Consider the following 17,632-nt stretch of genomic DNA (forward strand, 5'->3'; position numbering starts at 1 on the left):
TCTTTTTAGTCATTTTGTTGGTGCTGACGGATCACTGCAAAGGTGTGCCTAATAAACTGAAAACTGCATAGTATAAAAAAAACACCTCACTTAAACGACTACACACTTATACATTTCTGTGATTTAGTAAGAGATGCAGCGACATCCACTTTTTACCACGGACACAGAAAAGATGCAGGCTACTCTAAAGGGCTATTGTGTAGGAATCACAGGCCATTTATAAATAATCATTAAAATCATATTAAAAAGGCTAAAGTAAAGTCAGAACATGCAGGATAGGAGGAAAAGACAATAAAATAATAAACATTTGGTAAAATGCTTACCTAGTTGGAAGTCCTCTATTCAAATTCAGCGAGTCATTTGAGGAAGGTGTTGATCTGGGAGTTGACACTGACTACTTTCCTCTTGACTTCCCGTCTTACAGCTTGTACTGACTTTGGCTGTGCATTTGGTACCAACATCTGGATTGATCCTCACAAAGAATCATTTAACAGAAATAAAATATATTAATTGTATTTTTTTAAAATGAAGACATACAATACAGCAATCAGCTATGGTTCTTCATCATCAGTCAAACTGTCATTAAATTTTACTCATAAATGGCTTGGTGTAGAGTACTTACAGTTGTATCATCTCCAGCGTGGTGGATGCTGACTCCTGATACTCCAGATTGAAGACATAATCTGACCCAAAAAAAGACAGCAAGGACGCTGGCAAAGTCATGTAGTTGCTCAGGCTCGAAAAATACCTTCTCCTCCATACTGACCATCCACCAGGATCTTGCATCATGTGTGAATGTGGACTGGAAGGATGAGATAAGTTGCCTTCCTCTCCTCCTCTTTTCCTTCCGTAGCCTTACCTCTCTCTCTCTTCTCCTGTTCTCCTCAACAACCTCTCTATCCACTTTTTGTCAGTCCTAAAGTCCTCCTCCCAGTTCCCCTCCGTCTCGTCGCTGCATACAATTATTCTGAAAGGCAGGCGAGTGAGTGCAATGCCTCATTTAATCCTAAAGCTGTTAGCTTAAACTGCCTTTTTAGGGGTTTAGCTCCTGTTTGTTCTTTAATTTAATATGATCTGATCTCCCCTGTAATAGAAGAATCCCACATTTCTCATTCGGCTCTTTCTCCTTTACTTTCTCCCCTGAGTGACAAATAAAATATCAACAGTAATTACTGTGGCAGCCATTACCCACTCGATGAAAGAAAATGAAAAATAATCACCAATCTCCCACCTTCTTCCCACCCTCCGTGCTCTCTCATCATCTCCACCTCTTCTCTCTCACACCTTCTCTCTCTCTCTCAAGGTCACCCCTCTCTCAGATGCTGTGGCAGTGCCAAAAAAGGGAGGTAATTTGAGCCAAACATCCCCTCCGCTCAGCCTGTGGAGCTGTCAAACAGCCCCTCTCTACCCTCCATGTGTCTATTATTGCCACTTTCTTTTGTCTCACATGCGCGCGTCTTAATCATGGTGTGCCATAACAGCTTGTTGTGTGTGATACCGAGCAGTGTAAACAATCAGCAGGCTTGCTCCACGTGGTGGGTAATTAACTCCAAAACAATTATGTACACAAGAAACTGAAACTGAGGAGGTTTGTTGTTCAAAATGACCTTGCTGTATGAAACTGAAAACAAAGCATGTTTTCAGTCAGAAAATGCTTTAATGACCCTGCTTGTAAAACCTTTAAAGTATTTTTGACTGAAAAAAACAGAAAATTTAGCTCGTCATCTTCATAAAGAGACCAAGCTTTTGCGTGTACTCCAAACTGTTCAAAACTGAAAACTGTAGCAACAAAGCGACTAAAGTTCTCCATCTCTGATGGCGACGTTCATCGGCTTCCTCATAAATAACCACCCATTGCAAACATGTGGAGGGTCTTATTGTTCAGATGAACTATCGCTTCGTCTGTTTTATAAAAATTTTAATGCAGGTGAAACTTTAACTTCTTATAGAATTTTACCAGAACCTTGCTGTAAAGACAAGGTTGAATTAAAACCATCCCTTGATAACTCTGCCCTGGGCCGGATTTTAGCAGGGGCTTACCGGGGCTGCAGCCCGGGGCCCCGGCATTTCGGGGGCCCCGAAGGATGTTTTATATTTTTGTGAATGGATAGTGTCAGAATTTAATCAATGACTGCATGATTTTGACAGCACCGATGAAAAATGTTCCAATTTGTTCTGGCAAACGTCCATCTTGAATGCTTGCTTGTTATTGGTCCACTTTTGACGCATCTTACGCATTGGGGAGGAGGAGCGTCAAGGGAATATTATTTTACAATGGCGGACAACAGAAAATATGACAGTGGAGCGCAGAAAAGAAGGAAGAGAAAAGAAAAAGAGCATCGCGCCAAAGAGGCGACAATCAAAATGCCTAAACTGACAGGCTTTTTTAAACCTGTTAGCGGAGATGGAGCAGAAACGTCATTATCCCCGCTCCTCAAACCCTTAGCTATGCTAACACCGGCACTAAGATCCCGCCAGAACCTTTAACCGTGACTGAGTCGGTGGCTGGACTCGCGTCTGTGGAGTCAGAGTTGGTGGAAGCGGGATCTTCTTCCGCAGATGGAAAGACGACTGTGGATCCGTACAGTACCGATCCTGCGCATTGGGGGGAAATTGACGAGTCCGTGCGAGCTTACTGGGCTGAGCGAGGACCGGAGAGCTGTCAAAATATGAATGTTGGCTTTCAAGCATCAGAACGGGTGTACAAGCATCAAAAGCGTCACTTCTCCAAATCTCACTTTAAACGCAAGATGTTAAATGGTGAGTACGTCGAAAGACCGTGGCTGCTCTACTCTCCATCCACCGGAGCTGCATTTTGTTTTGCATGCCGCATTTTCAGCAATGCTAATACTCAGTCAAACTTTGAAACTGGTTTCAGTGACTGGAAGCACGCAACTGAACGCAAATGCCTAAACTTTAAAAAATCCTTCAGAGGGCAGCACTTTGGACTTACCTGGGTCAGGATATTTTCTGAAAACTACAGTATGCCTGATCTCTTTTTTCCAGAAGATATTGTTTATATCCATGTTCTGTCTGACTGGCAGAGAAGCACTTTTTTGACATTTATTTCCTCCACTATTTACCAAGAACTTTAAAACCAAAGAAAAAGTTTGAGTTTTGATATATTCCACTTGTACTTATATGAACTTGTAAATGCTGGGGATATTTGTATAAATATTGTTTTACTCGCTTTGCTTTGTAAAAGTATATTTGAGCATTGCATTTCTTGCACTCAATCTGTTTTATGTGTTGAAGTCCAGGCAACAATAACTATTCAGTGATTTTTATTTTGTGATGCAAGCATCACATTCTAGTTTCAACCCCAACATGTGGTTTAGTCTTTCTAGAAAAGAGTTCAGAGTTGTTTGTAGTTTGTGACAACTGGCTTATTAAAGTTGTAGGTTGTCAAAACTTACTGTCTGGTCATTTTCTGCTCATCCTCTAAAACAAAACAAACACATACAATATATATATATATATATATATATATATATATATTTATTTTTTGACTTTAGCCCAGGGGCCCCCATCCTGACTCCAGCCCAGGGGCCCCCATCCTCCTAAATCCGGCCCTGACTCTGCCTCTCAGTCTGACCACATGCTGCAGGGTCATTTTCTCTCATTCTAACACATGACCCCCCTCTCTGCCCTGCCCTCTTTTTTCTTCTTCTTCTTCTTCTCCCTCCCCCACCTCCACCCTTCTTATCTGTTTCAGCCTGTAGACAGTTTCCTGCAGGAGGACAAGGCACTGATTTAAAACCCAAACAGGAGAGACAGAAGGCCAGCAGGACCGGAGACATATGAAGCGAAGCCAAGACCTCTAGCACGTGAAGCACATCCTGACACCTGCTCACCTTCGGCGTGCGCGTGGTTGCCTCTGTGAGCATTGCACTGTGAGCAGGTGGGACTTTGATGGCACTGTGAGCGATGCCTCACATGCAGCGACAGCAGGTTTGCAGTAGGGGGCAGAGCTCCTCCCACCTCCTCCCCCTTGTCCTAGCCCTCCTTTCCCTCGCAGTCCTGCCCGGCCGGGCAGCCATCGAAATGCCCTCCAACTGTGAGTACTGATTAATATCATGACATCCAGAACAATAGTCGAATGCTGGAATGAGATTAGCTTGTTGTGTTAATTGCATTGTTGATTCATCAACGCACACCAATAATGATCTTTAATCGTGACTAATTAGAGTAGATGAACTATGTGAACATGTTTCCTCCTCAGTAGCTTCAGTATTTAGAGGAAAAAAAAGCTCTGAATATTACTTTCAGGGGTATCGCTGCTTAGCGCTCATCTGGACAAGTGGCGTGTGTAATTACTCTGTAATTGATCCCTTCATACTGCATTGATTAGTCCCTCTATTGATCTGGTTTCCTTGGTGAAACCTGTTTGAAGGGAATTAAATCAACAACTTGGTCACACAACTAAAATCCAGTGAGCATTTTTCACCCCCCCCCCTTCATCCTATTTCTTCCATCGCCTCGATGCAATATGTGGGCATTAAAATTACAGCTGAGCTCTGGGCCCGGAGGGAAATTGATCTTCATCTCCTCTGCCGCCATTGCTGCTCCTGCTGCTGGCCAACCCACCAAATATTGTTTCCTCTGCTGCTCTTGTTTTTTTATTTTTTATTTCCCTACTTTTATCAGTACAAGTCCCAATCCTTCACCACCTACACACACTTTGAAATGGTGAGAACACAAACAAAGCGAGTGCGAGTCCTCGCCCGAGCCGAGCCCACATGCTCCCTTCAAGAAAAAGATGATGAAACGTAGAGATTTTTGCCATCTAATTCCCAAAGGAACAAGGTGACGCAGAGGTGAGGAGGCCAAAGACGATGAAGGGATGATGATGAGGAGGAAAAAAGGGCGATGGACGTGGGTCAAACATAGGGATGGGAAAGGTCAAGGTTTTCCTGCCTTTCAATTAGGGAACCTCTAACATATTGATTAGTGTCTGGGGAACCTCTAACATATTGATTGATTGATGTCTGTCTGTCTGTCTGTCTGTAACTAAAATATTTCCTCTCATTTCTTTCACTCTGCCCAACTCTGTGGACGGACAAACTGCACAGGGGACAGTAAGTGCTTTTAACTCTCTTGCTGTTTGTCCTATATTAATGAATGTACTGCTCAAGTTCATTGTAAACACTTTCATTATGCCAGAGATGCTATTTTCCATCCTGCTGACAGCGGTGCATTTGAATGAATCTGGCATCGGAGCGTGCATTAGCCGTGTTGCGCTCGCGTGCCGATCCGCGTGAGGCCAGCTTCGGAAAAAAAAAAACACGAGCCTGTTTGCGTTTGTGGGGGTTGTGTTTTAGTCTCATTGGCTCTCAATAGGTAGTTTCCCCTCTAGGAGCAAGCAGGAGAAAGTTTGAGGAGCTGGCAGCAGGGCTGTCAGATCAAAGCCTTGAAGAAATAGAGGAGTTAAAGCACAAAGCAGCAACTTCACTCCTCCTCCTCTTTCTCTTCTGCCAATAGTGGAGCAGTGCCTACAGACTTCACTTCAATTTGATCAGCTAAGAAAATGGGATTATTTTCTCTATGAGTGGGAATTCTTTCATTAAATTCTCGCTCTCTTCCCATCTGTCTCTTTCTGAATTTAGCCTGTTTGTTTCATTTGTTTATCTGCTCTGCCATTTGTTTTCCTTTTGGACTTTCTATCCTCTCCCAGCTCTCTGACTTCAGTGTCTTTTCCTTTTCTCCTCCTCCGTTCTCCTTTCCCTGCTACATCCGTTTACCTACTGCTCACTGGAATCGCCTTTCTTTAAAACCTTTGTCTTTTCCTTTAAGTCAAGCTGAAAATGACCCAAACTATCAAGCACTTACTTTTATTTCGCTGGGGAAAAAAACCCCCTATTTTATTCATTTTGATTTACGTATATATTTTCAAAGCTTTCATAGTGACGTCATAGTTTTTCTTAGTCGCTCTGGGTGCATTTCTCATATCAGTATTAACATTTGCACGACACTTAGTCCATTTCTTAAACTAATTAGTGCAAATTACAAAAGTGAGTGGCTTGCTCGAAATCAATAGTTTCCCCCGTTCCTCAGGAAGCAAGTATTTGTGTCAAAAAAAGGGTCTGTCATCTCAATAAACGTTTGTGAACTAGATTGTCAAAAGGCTTTCTCATGCTTTCGTCCTGAAATTTCACTCTGTTTTATAATGCAGAGTAATCCGATTTTGTTGACACTACTTGAGACGGAGTTTGATACTATTTTCACATTTTCACTGCAATTCTGATTTGCTGTAAAATTAAAGTAGCTGCAAATACAAATTTTGCTGTAAATTCCAAATTAATTTACTGCAATATTGACATTTAAAATCGACATTTAAATTTACAATTAAAATCTTTCAACGCTTTAATATATACTGTCAGACATTAGACCAACTTTTTTGAGTTTAACAGCTTAGTAAGAGAACATACTCCCCATATTTTGGAGGTCATGGTAACAACCTGTGGTAATTACAGTTTCTATAATGAGGCCTCTGTTTGTACAATCACTACAGTATACATGTATGGTCAAATCAGAAGAAGGTACATCTTGTTAAAGCTAAGTAAAAGTTTAGACTTTCTGGATTAATGTGCATCCCTTCAAATTGTTAAACATCTTTTGGAACAACAAAAGATGTTTAACAATCTGCAGGAATTAACAATTTCTGCAGATCCTGTGGGCATTTTCACAGGTACAGATTTCTGAATCAGACTAAAGAGAACAAGCTTACCTAATATAGAAAAAAGCCTTTAGCTCAGTGATCAGTTTCTCAGCTTTTATTTAGCAAACACAGATTCTACCCCTGTCTTAATCAGAGTCTCTAATGAACACATTTTTTTTCATTATCCTTGTTCCCTCTCCCCACAGGCTCTTCACTTTCTTAGTCTCACGGGGAAAACACTGTGCCATATATCCTCTTTTCCATTAACTCTCCTCCCTACATTACGCATCAATTTCCTTTCATTGAAAACACATTTTCTCTCCTTGCTCTCCTGCTCTTTTTTCTTGGCCCATTTTCATCTCTTTGTGTTTCAGAGCTTTGCCAAATGATATTGACTCAATATACTAATTGGCGTCTGTCAAGCAGATAGTGGCTAGTATCTGGTCAGTCTGTGATGTGTGTGAAAACTCTTGGAAACACACAGTACATCAGAACTCGAGTTGTGGCAACATGCATCGTTCTCCAGTCCCTTTTTTTCTGTTCGTGTACTGAACGAGACACCCTGTTTGAACTAACTCTTGTCCATGCAGACAAAAGGCCTCCTCAGATCACCACACACCCGGAGTCTATCACAGTTTTTAGCACCGAGGACCTCATCATGAATTGTGAAGCCTCTGGCGTCCCGATGCCCAGGTTAGTCAGCACAACCAGATCCGTGCAAACACATAAACACAGCGAGTCTTTGGTGCTTTGCAGAAGAATCCATGCTTCTTGAACTTTTCAATGTTTAATTTTATAATAAAATCAACACCCTCAATTTCATTGTGACAGGCTATTACAAAGAAGTTTGTAATTAAAAAGCAGCAAGAAAAAATATATAATTTTCTAAATTTCAGTAAATATCTATAATGTGACTTGCCCTTGTATTCAGCCACTCTTTAGGTAATTATAGCTTCAACCATGCAGCTTTTGTCTTTAAAGTCCTTATAGTGCAGGAAGCTGAATCTCCAGCCCAGTCTCAAATCTTTTGCTGCTTCCAGCAGTTTTTTTTCTTCCAGGATAATCCTGTATTTAGCTTCCCTCTGCTGCCACCACCGTGTCTCACAGAGGGCATACGGTGTTCAGAGTTTGTTTTCCATCACGCGTAGAGTTTTACATGTCGACCAAAATCCTGGATCACTACAGATAAGAAAAAAAAAAGCTCTTAGGGAGTGAGACAATTATGAAAGAGCATACTAATGTTACTTACATCAGTATTAAAGTCAACAAGGGGGTGAACAGGAAGAAGCTGTAGAGCAAGTATCTGCTGAACAATGTAATGTATGTTTTTGTCAGGACAGAAGATCACAGACTTTGATCATAGATTGATGGAAGTAGTTTCTACAGGTGGACCCTTTACACATTAGGTGATTTCTTTTATTAAGCTAATTTTAATTTAGGGGTGTTAGAGTAAAGGCAGCTAAATATAAATGCGTACATTTCTAAAAATTCTGAAAACCATCTATTTTATTTCCCAAGCAAATTATGTGTCGCTTCTTGTGGGCCAATACAAATACATTGAATCATGGGATTTTAATGTGACAAAACATGAAAAAAAATGTTTAAGGAGTATTAGTTCTTTCGGTAGACACTGTGAGTCTGATGGCATAATATCTGTAGAGCAGCTCCGCTCATCTTTTTAGGAAGCCGAGAACAGTGACCTTCCCTCTCCTTGTTCGGCTGACATCTACATATTAGCATTACACGAAAGCACAGCTTCTCCCAATCAGAGTTCTTGTTTCATCAGAGGATAAATGTCATTAAGCCCTCGGGCGATCTCCTCTCTCCGAGTGTCTTAGCTGCTCTGAAGTGGAAAACTGCTCCCATTGCCGGGGAAAAGAGATGAATATTGCAATTACACACAGCGCAGGCCTCTGAGCTCCACTGGGGCATCCCGTGTACATTTCACAGAAATCCATTTGTGGTCTCAATTCCACTGACATCGTCTGTGCATAAATGACTGCTTTCTGAGACTTGAAAATGACTGTGTGACTTTGATGTTTAAATGATCGTCATTTTACTGTCTCTTTCTCCTTCTGCTTCAGTTTCAGTTGGACTAAGGATGGAAAGCCATTTGACCCAAGTGCTGACACAGAGCTTAATGTTATGAAAAGCTTTGGTTCGTTCGCCTTCTCCACACTCAGTAAAAGTATGGACACCCTGAAGCCGTACAAAGGCAAATATGTCTGCTATGCCACCAACGAGCTCGGGACGGCTGTGTCAAAGGAAGCCATCCTCAAAACCGATGGTAAGAAGTTCCCTTTAAAATCACTCAATTCATAGGAAATATATTTTTAGCATTAGAAATTCAGAATTTAGCTTCACCATTGTAGATTTATGAAGTGGATTTTCAGAGCTCAGAGTGCAATCAGAGGATTATCTTCCTTTTGCACAGAGGTCAGTCTGTAGGAAGAGTTCAGGCTGAGTCACTCAGAGCACACACAACAGGAAGCAGCATTCTTATCACCAGAGCCAGACTTTAAGAAACCTCCACGTGACTGATGTTTTTAAATGAAAACAAAACATTGTAAATCAAGAGTGACCATTTGCAGACCCTGAAATGGTCCTGTGTCCCCCCGACTGCAGTTCAAGAATGATACAATCTCTCCTCATCACAGTAGATAGGAAAATATGAAACACAAAAGTAAAATGAGGCAAAACCATTTATTGACCTAGGCCAACCATATCAAGTGTTCACAAAGAAAGAGAGATCCTTATCCCGTTCTTAAAGCTGAGCATCGACAAAAATGTTCTCTAGATCAGCAGTCTGCCCCCACTACTCTATAGTAAAAGAGTACTATATAGGCAAGCATATGATACACCTGTGTTTTTGAAATCTACATTGATTTATGTGTCTCATTTCATTGTGTTATATATTTAGTGCATTGTTGGACAAGGTATAATTGTCAGTTCTGACATCTGATAATCATCCTCACTGGGAAGGTCTGCTCTGACTGATGAATTCAGAACGAGAGTCCAGATCATGGAGGTGTGGCCCAGGTTTGATTTGACATCAAGTTGCTGAGGAGGTCCATGAGGTTTGGTTTTCTAGGCCACATTTGTTTTATGGATCTGGGAGACAACAGTGTATGTCAATTGGATTTGGTGGGGAGTTGCTGATGGGAGCGTTAGGTGTCCAGATGCTTCTAAAGGGCATTCCAGGCCTTGTGTCTCCATTCTGTGAGCTGGACTTTGTCTAGTGTTTCTGATCCTGGTTGCAATTTTTTTGTTGTGAGGGGAGTAGGTCTGATTTGCCTCTTTCCTTTTAGGAAGTGATGAGGTTTTTCTGCTGTTGTCTACAGTTCATAACCTGTTGTTTTCAGTGAACTGGCTGAGATGACAGTCAACTCCTCTAAATCTGAGGCAGTGGTTCACAGTCAGAAAAAGGTGGACAACTTCCTTTGTGTCAGAGGCCAGTCTTTGCGTTAGGTGGATGAGTTCCCGTATCTTGAGTGTTGGTAGGTTGGATAACCAAACGACAGAGTGGTGTCGGATTTTCCTTCTGGTCTCTTTACTGCTGTGGCTAAGGATGTATGGATGTATTGGATAATTCATTTTGAAATAGTTGTGTTTTCAGTGTGTGGCCCTTTGGTTGCTTTAACGTTACCCATTTGTCTTTCTATAAAACAAAAATAGCCCACTCCCGAGCTACGTTATAATCACATTCAGGAATCCAATTATCAACACACAGATGCAGACGAGCTCTGAGCCAACGAGGACCTCTGAACATCCATCCACCTGCCTGACTGGCTCTCTCCTGGGCGACCTCCTTCCTTCACAGTTTCCCTGACAACGGTTTCCTGAGAAACACTCTTGAGTTGATGTCATGTGATGCGCTCTTCAGTGGCTCCTGTGGGGTTACGAACACTGAGCAGAAAGGAGAGAGAGATGGAGATCATTCACGCATGACTCACATATCTCACTGTTATGTGTCTTAAAGGCAAAAAAAAGAAAAAGAAAAGAAAGAACGACCTGCGGTCTTCTCTGTTATGGAAATTCAGAAATAAGACTCCCTCATTGGTATTTGTCTAAGATGACATGTGATGAGGATTGCCTCTGGAAATCTTCTCTTTGGGTTGCTGTTTGCTTCCCACCCGTATCCACACAAACTCACCTCTGTGTATTTATTCCTTGTTTACCTCGGTGCAGTCCCCCCTACCCAGCAGAAGCAGAAGGTGGTTACTGTGAAGTCTGATGAGGGGAGCAGCATCGTGCTGAAGTGTAACCCCCCTCAGAGCTCCATGGAGCCCATCATTCAATGGATGGATCAGAGTGAGTTCGTTATATCCAATTTTATTACACGTGCCTGACTAAAAGGGACTCTTACTGTGCGTGCTCATCTTCTGCAGTCCACTTGTATCATATCTGTGAAAAAGGCATGATACATTTCAAAAAGCATTACTAAAAGATGTCAGAGTGTATTGCAAAGTTGGGAGGATAAGTTCTCAACACTACTTTGCCATCTTTCTTGCAGTTTTTTCACGCTCCCTTTTACAAAAACAAGCCTTTTAAGCGTCCCAAGTTATTAGATTACCTCACACTGAGATATACTGTGTCTGTAACCGCTTTCAATCTTTTAGTTTTTCTTCCTTTTCTTCAGAGATGCACCACATCCAGCTGAGTAAGCGGGTTGTGGTTGGAAAGGACGGCAACCTTTACTTTGCTCATTTGACAATGGATGACAGCAGGGACGACTACACCTGCAACGTCCAGTACATGGTGACACGCACCATTCTGGCCCAGGAGCCCATCACTCTGAAGGTTAACCCCTGTGAGTATCGAGGTCGACTCCAGCAGAGGTGGATGCGAGCTGAGCTGAAGCTGTGAGGCAGAAACATGTCTTGAAACTAGAGGCTAATTTAAAAAGGGGATCAAACCAACAAGACCAGAGGTTTAAATATCATACTTATGATCTAAATATATGAATTTGTCTAAGTTTTTTTTTTTCCAGGCTTCTTTTAGCATTTTGTCTTTTGCTTTCCGGTTAAACTTGCTTGGACGGCCAGACCTGATCATGCTGGCTGCTTTTCTAAATGTCTTCCACTTGTAAACCAATTTCCACACAGTGGAGAAGCTTAATTCAATTTATTTTAAGACCTCTTTAAATCCCCTATCAGACTCATAAGTTCCTACAAGCTCATATCTAAGCGCTGATCTTACTGTGGTGTTCATTCTCACTTCAGCAGTCAGGACAAAACAACACTAAATGTTTAAGGTTTAAACAAGGCAAACCTTCAGATGATATCTTCATCAATATATGGTACTTTCTAGTTTTAAATGAGAAGTGACTACAACTGTTTTTTTTCTTTTTAAACAGTGCTTAAATTTTCTGGGTAGATATACCGTTTTTCTCCCCTTAAGCGGTTTTTATGATATACAGTACAGACCAAAGGTTTGGACACATCTGTGTGTCCAAACTTTCCAGATGACCAGAAAGTGTATTTCAAATGGACATTTGCAGTTTGTTATTTGTTAAGCCAAAATGTTGCGGCATGCTTTCCTGACCAAAGCATTGGCTAAATCTGCTGGACGTCCCACAATCAGCAGGGAGTCGATATCTTCTTGGCCCAGTTGTAATGAGATGCAGCTCACACTGAGAGGCTGCCACAGGCATCTGTGGCTCAACGAGAGGTCAGAAAGATGAACATGTGTTAACATGAGACCCGTTTGTAAATCTGCATCCGTTGCTATTGTGGTGGACTTGTCCGGCTTACTCTCCGGACCCCGTTTCTCACTGCAAGGGCGTGTCAGCAGAACTGAAGAGGCTGCAGTGTCAGCAGAACAGCTATCTGAAAATTGCCCATACATATGCATGAGTCTTTCTCTTTGTCTAAATGCATTTCCGCTTCTCTTTGTCCAGCCAATTCGGTACTGCGGAACCGTAGACCACACATGATGAGGCCTACTGAAGGCGAAAGCACGTACCAGGCCCTCAGGGGCCAGACGATAGAACTTGAGTGCATTGTTCAAGGCCTGTAAGTATCTTCATATACGCCTGACAACATATGCACATTTGCTTCCATTAAAGAAAAAAATTAAGCTGCTCTTCAAAATCAATCTTTACTGCCAATGATCCCATTTTTCCATCCTACTCTGGACTCCATTTGCTTTTGGCTTGTGTGTTTCGTCCTTCCTTCTCTTTCATGCCGTGTATATCTCCTTTTCTGCTGGGTGTTTACACTTTTCTTCTGCTTTTCCTTTCTCTGCTTCATATCTTCCTCATTCCATGTCTGTCTTTACATTCAGTCTTTAACAATGCGCCTCTTGACTCTCCCCTTCTTCAGTCCCACTCCTGAAATTACGTGGCTGAAGAAGGAAGGTGAGCTGGATGAATCCCGGACATTCAAAGACATGTTTGACCGACGGCTGCGCCTCAGTGATATCTCTGAAAGTGACAGCGGCGAGTACCAGTGCATAGCCAAGAACACACAGGGGAATGCCAAACACACCTACCATCTGAAAGTAGAAGGTGTGTCTCACTCTCTTCTTCTCCACTGACACACAGTCATGAGACTGCAGAGCCACATTTTTGACCACCACATTCTCTGGAATCGGTATTTGGCAGGTGTATCTAAATAAATTAAAACCTTACAGAAAAGAAAAACTCACACTATAGTGATATAATTTAAAATTGTGCAAAATTCAAATATTTTGAGACACTTAGTTTTGGAGTTTCATTTATTATGACCTATAATTATTAAAAGTAACAGAAATATACACTACACATTAGTCTGTGTGACCTTTATGTATTTCTTTATTAGTTTTTTTTTTGTTGTTAGGACAAACTCTCTAGGCTACAATGCTTTAGTTTAACCTCGTGTGCACCATATATGTCCTTTGCAGCCGCTCCATATTGGAAAGTGATCCCAGAGAGTCTGATCTATGCTCCGGGTGAAACGGTGAGGCTAGACTGTGCAGCAGAGGGAACACCCTCTCCGACCATCAGCTGGACCAGGAACGGAGAGGAGATCTCAGGTCAGTGGAGACATCCCACTGAACCATTTTCAGCAAACAACTTCCTGCACTTTAGGTGTACTGAGATGTGAAACTGCTTAACAGGAACTGACTCCAGACATACTGTGATAGCGAAAAATGCATCATTGATCCTAAATACTGTCGACTTTGAAGACACAGCTGTCTACCAGTGCCGGGCCTCCAACAAACACGGCACCCTCCTCACCAACACCTATGTATACATCATCGGTGAGGGTTCATTTTTTACTTCTTGGTAGTTTATCTGTATAAACTGTGTGCATATCTGGAGAAACAAAGATATGATAATTGACAATAAATATACACATAAACAGTGCTGTGAAATTTTTTTTTTAATTGGTTTTTGCTTTTTATAGTCATGCTTAAGGTTACAAATTGTTAAAATTTGTAACCTTAAGATAAACCTATATAGATATATAGGTTTACCAAGGGTAAACGCCATTTTAAATGACAGCAGTTTTAATATGAACATTACATTGGGGGACAGGAGAAAAAAAAAACAATCCAAACCCACCTACCAAATATTTTATTTCAACATCGTCACAAGTGAAAAGTATTTGGAAAAAAGTAGAGAAGAAAATAAATTATAAGTCATCATAAATTTAAAGAAATTAAAATGACGATATTAAGCTTAACATTCACCATAAAGAAATGGGGGTAAAAATAAATTAAGAAGTAAATATTAAAGAACTGATTAAATGAGCAGGTGAGCAATTTAATTGTAAATTTCAATTAAAATGTACAAATCAATTCTTATAGTTTGAAATAAAACATACATTTTAATTTATGAAACATGGAATACCATAATAAGTCTTTTAAACTCTTTATTTTTGCTGTGTTACTTTACTGAAACGTGTATTTATTTATTCACTTGTTTACAGATGCATTTTGGCAGGTTGGGTCCTCCATAGTCATGACTCTGTGTTTTTTCAGAACTGCCTCCGCAGATCATTACAGATGACCGGAAAGTGTACGCTGTTACTGAAGGCCAGAGTGCTTCGCTGGAGTGTGAGACCTTTGGCTCTCCTAAACCTAAAGTCGTATGGTGAGGCAAATTCCTCACAACTTTATTTAAAATTTTCCAGTGACGTTTGGCAGGTTTTTATATATAATTTTGCAAAGTTGATGTTAATGCATAGGCAGCTCTTCATATGCATAAATTAACAGCCAAATGTTGACACATCTGGACTGTGAAATCTGTTAGCTAGGCACATATCCAACATGGCTTTGTTTTTTTATGCAAAACGGGCAAAGGAGTGTTTAAACTGGTGAATTCATTAGCGTAGCTGAAAGGCCTAATTTTGTACTCAGCTTACCAGCTTTCTGATGTGTTCAGGGAGCGGGGAGAATCGTACCTTCTGGATGATACCAGACTTCAGTCACTTCCCAATGGAGGGCTTCAGATTGTTAATGTCAGCCATGATGATGAAGGTCCCTACGTCTGCTCCGTTCAAAACTCCAACTTATCAATCATCGCTGAGCTGGAGGTGTTCAGTAAGTCAGACACACACACGCAGTCACACACAGTTCAAGTCATGTAACTTTAACCTCCTGCAGCTTGACTCAGCTTACTTTCGTTATTTCTTCACATTCTCTTCCAGACAGGACAGTGATCCTGACACCACCTAGGAACCAGAAGGTGCAGCCTGGAAATACAGCAATCTTTACATGTGTGGGCCTTTACGATACCAGACTGAGGATTCCTCAAATCCAGTGGAGAAAGAACAACCAGAAACTGATGGAATCCCCCAGTGATGAAAAGTGAGACTTTAAATCTACCCATTAGAGCCCAAGATCATTTGGGATATGACTGATTTTCACATTTACAAGCCTTTATATCTTCTGCTAAGGTTGCACTGTTCTTTACAAAGTGTAAAAGGTCCCTTGCAGAAGTATCCAAAATTTAATCTAGGTGGTTCCACATATCTCAGTGGTAGAGCAGACTCACACAGATAATAGTCTTCAATACACTTGTCCCCGGTTTAAGTCCCAACCCTGGTCATTTGCACCATGTCTTCTTTCTCTCAAGCTGTTGTTAAATAAAGACCACTAGAAAACCTTAAAAAAAATGTAACCACTGTTCTAGTTTTCCCCTATGAACAGTGCCTAGATTCTCTGACCTACACTCTATCAAGTACTTCACAATAAGTAAATAGTGTATTAAATGGCAACAATGTGTGTTGTCAATAGAGTGCATAACTGAGCACAAGAGCAAGCCTAAAATAACTACAACTAAAACCTAAATGTAGTGCAACTTGGACCTTATACTAAAATAAGAAAGCAAAATGGTAAAGTGGAAAACGTACCAATTTAATAAATCATACTGGTCAGTAATGAACCAAGGGCAATGTACAGTTAACTTTAATTACCACACTTAGTGCAACCGTTCGGTCTCCGAACTGTTCAAAACCACCCTTTAAACAAGTCTTATACATAAAAAACAAAAACAAGGCTGAATGAATCAAACTGGTGGTATCAACCACACCATTCAGTTCCTGGAATGAGTAAAACAGTCCATTAGTTTTATTAACGTTGCAGGCCTGAAGGGACTCGGTTAGCATTCGTCCTCAGAATAGCAGTTCCAATGATGGCGGCTCCCAGAACAACCACGAGGCATGGGTTACTCACCCCACCATGGATTACCAGTTTCAAACAAACGGTAACAAAAAGGCTCCGACTCCGGTCCAACTGTCCATTCCGTGTGCGCATGTCAAAGGACATGCGCACACATTTATTGGGGCCTGCTGATGCATTGCATGGCAGGCACCTATTACTCTACACCCAATAGAACGTCTCTTTCATAATATTATTATTATAACTAGAAAATTCCTGAAGAAATTTACCTGGGGCCTGCCAAAGTATGCCCATCGGTTTGGACCCAGCGTTCTGATGCTAAAAATTAGCATCAATGCTAAGCTTAGCTAAATAGTAGTCATTAGCTTGTGGAAGGTCACGAGTATGTTAAGTAAGTGCACCATTGTGTATGTTAAAATGAGTGTATAAGCTGAAATTAGCGCAAATGTAAGCTGAAGTAGTTCTAAAGGCCAGCTCATTCCAGGGAGTTCTGCCATAGAAAGAACTACAGTGATGCGTTTTTGTAGTCCAAATCAGCTGCTCTGCCCTCATGTGTTCCTCATGTGCTAACTGTCATGTGTGTGTGAGACAGAAAGGTGGAAAAAGAATTCTATCTTTGTGAGACACCCAGTCAGTTAATATGGAAAAAGCACTCCGAACAAACCTTTGCCGTTCAGGAACCGAGAGATATATTCGAAAACCGTTTTCGGAAGAATAAGTTAACTATAATAAAGAGGCATTCCATTTAGGTGCCTGCCACGCAATGCATGGAGGCAGTGACTAATAGCATTAGCCTTTTAGCTTAAATAAGCTATTACCTATTTTTATCTTACTTATTAGCCATGTTTAGTATACTGAATAAATTAAGTACATTACAGAGACCATTCTAATGATACCCCACATGCTACTGAAAGTATTTAGGCTTACATTAGCATTTAGGCTAATTTCAGCTTATTTACTCAATTTAATACACTCAATGGTGCACGTCCAGCTTACTTAGCATACTTGTGACTTTCCACAAGCTAATGACCACTATTTAGCTAAGCTTAGCATCAATGCTAATTTTTAGCATCAGATCGTTGAGTCCAAACAGACGGGCATACTTTGGCAGGCCCCAGTTAAATTTCTTCAGGAATTTTCTAGTCTAATACCTGATGTTTAGAGATGAAAGCATTCAAAACTCTAGATGTTCTTTGATCTATGACATAGATCTATATCATAGAAGATGTCATAACAACAATGACCTCACTGTAGTTCTGGGGGGTGTCTTGCTTCTGGTTGTTGCTATGGAAACGGATAGGTCAGCCCTGCATGACTCAAACTATTAACCCTTTGCAACTGGGTCACTTAATCATTGGAGGCGAATGA

General features: G+C 41.1%; 1 protein-coding gene across 5 annotated transcripts in view; it reads left to right on the plus strand.

The window, feature by feature from the left end:
• LOC122836861 (neural cell adhesion molecule L1-like) overlaps window positions 1-17,632 on the plus strand; it is a 31,014-nt gene that overhangs the window by 3,310 nt on the left and 10,072 nt on the right. For 3 of the 5 annotated variants that reach the window (XM_044126822.1, XM_044126847.1, XM_044126855.1), the window contains exons 2-14: window positions 3,716-4,057; window positions 5,073-5,078; window positions 7,249-7,351; window positions 8,743-8,945; window positions 10,847-10,969; window positions 11,298-11,468; window positions 12,558-12,672; window positions 12,982-13,166; window positions 13,541-13,672; window positions 13,757-13,900; window positions 14,624-14,735; window positions 15,027-15,184; window positions 15,292-15,451. In XM_044126822.1, coding sequence (XP_043982757.1) covers window positions 3,928-4,057; window positions 5,073-5,078; window positions 7,249-7,351; window positions 8,743-8,945; window positions 10,847-10,969; window positions 11,298-11,468; window positions 12,558-12,672; window positions 12,982-13,166; window positions 13,541-13,672; window positions 13,757-13,900; window positions 14,624-14,735; window positions 15,027-15,184; window positions 15,292-15,451 — 1,742 coding nt within the window. In that variant the 5' untranslated portion in view covers window positions 3,716-3,927. Of the gene's footprint in view, window positions 1-671; window positions 1,347-3,715; window positions 4,058-5,072; window positions 5,079-7,248; window positions 7,352-8,742; window positions 8,946-10,846; window positions 10,970-11,297; window positions 11,469-12,557; window positions 12,673-12,981; window positions 13,167-13,540; window positions 13,673-13,756; window positions 13,901-14,623; window positions 14,736-15,026; window positions 15,185-15,291; window positions 15,452-17,632 lie in introns of those variants that run through there. The other 2 variants (XM_044126829.1, XM_044126837.1) reach the window with 2 other exon arrangements.

This window comes from Gambusia affinis, linkage group LG01 (assembly GCF_019740435.1).
Source record: "Gambusia affinis linkage group LG01, SWU_Gaff_1.0, whole genome shotgun sequence".
Lineage (NCBI taxonomy): Eukaryota > Metazoa > Chordata > Actinopteri > Cyprinodontiformes > Poeciliidae > Gambusia > Gambusia affinis.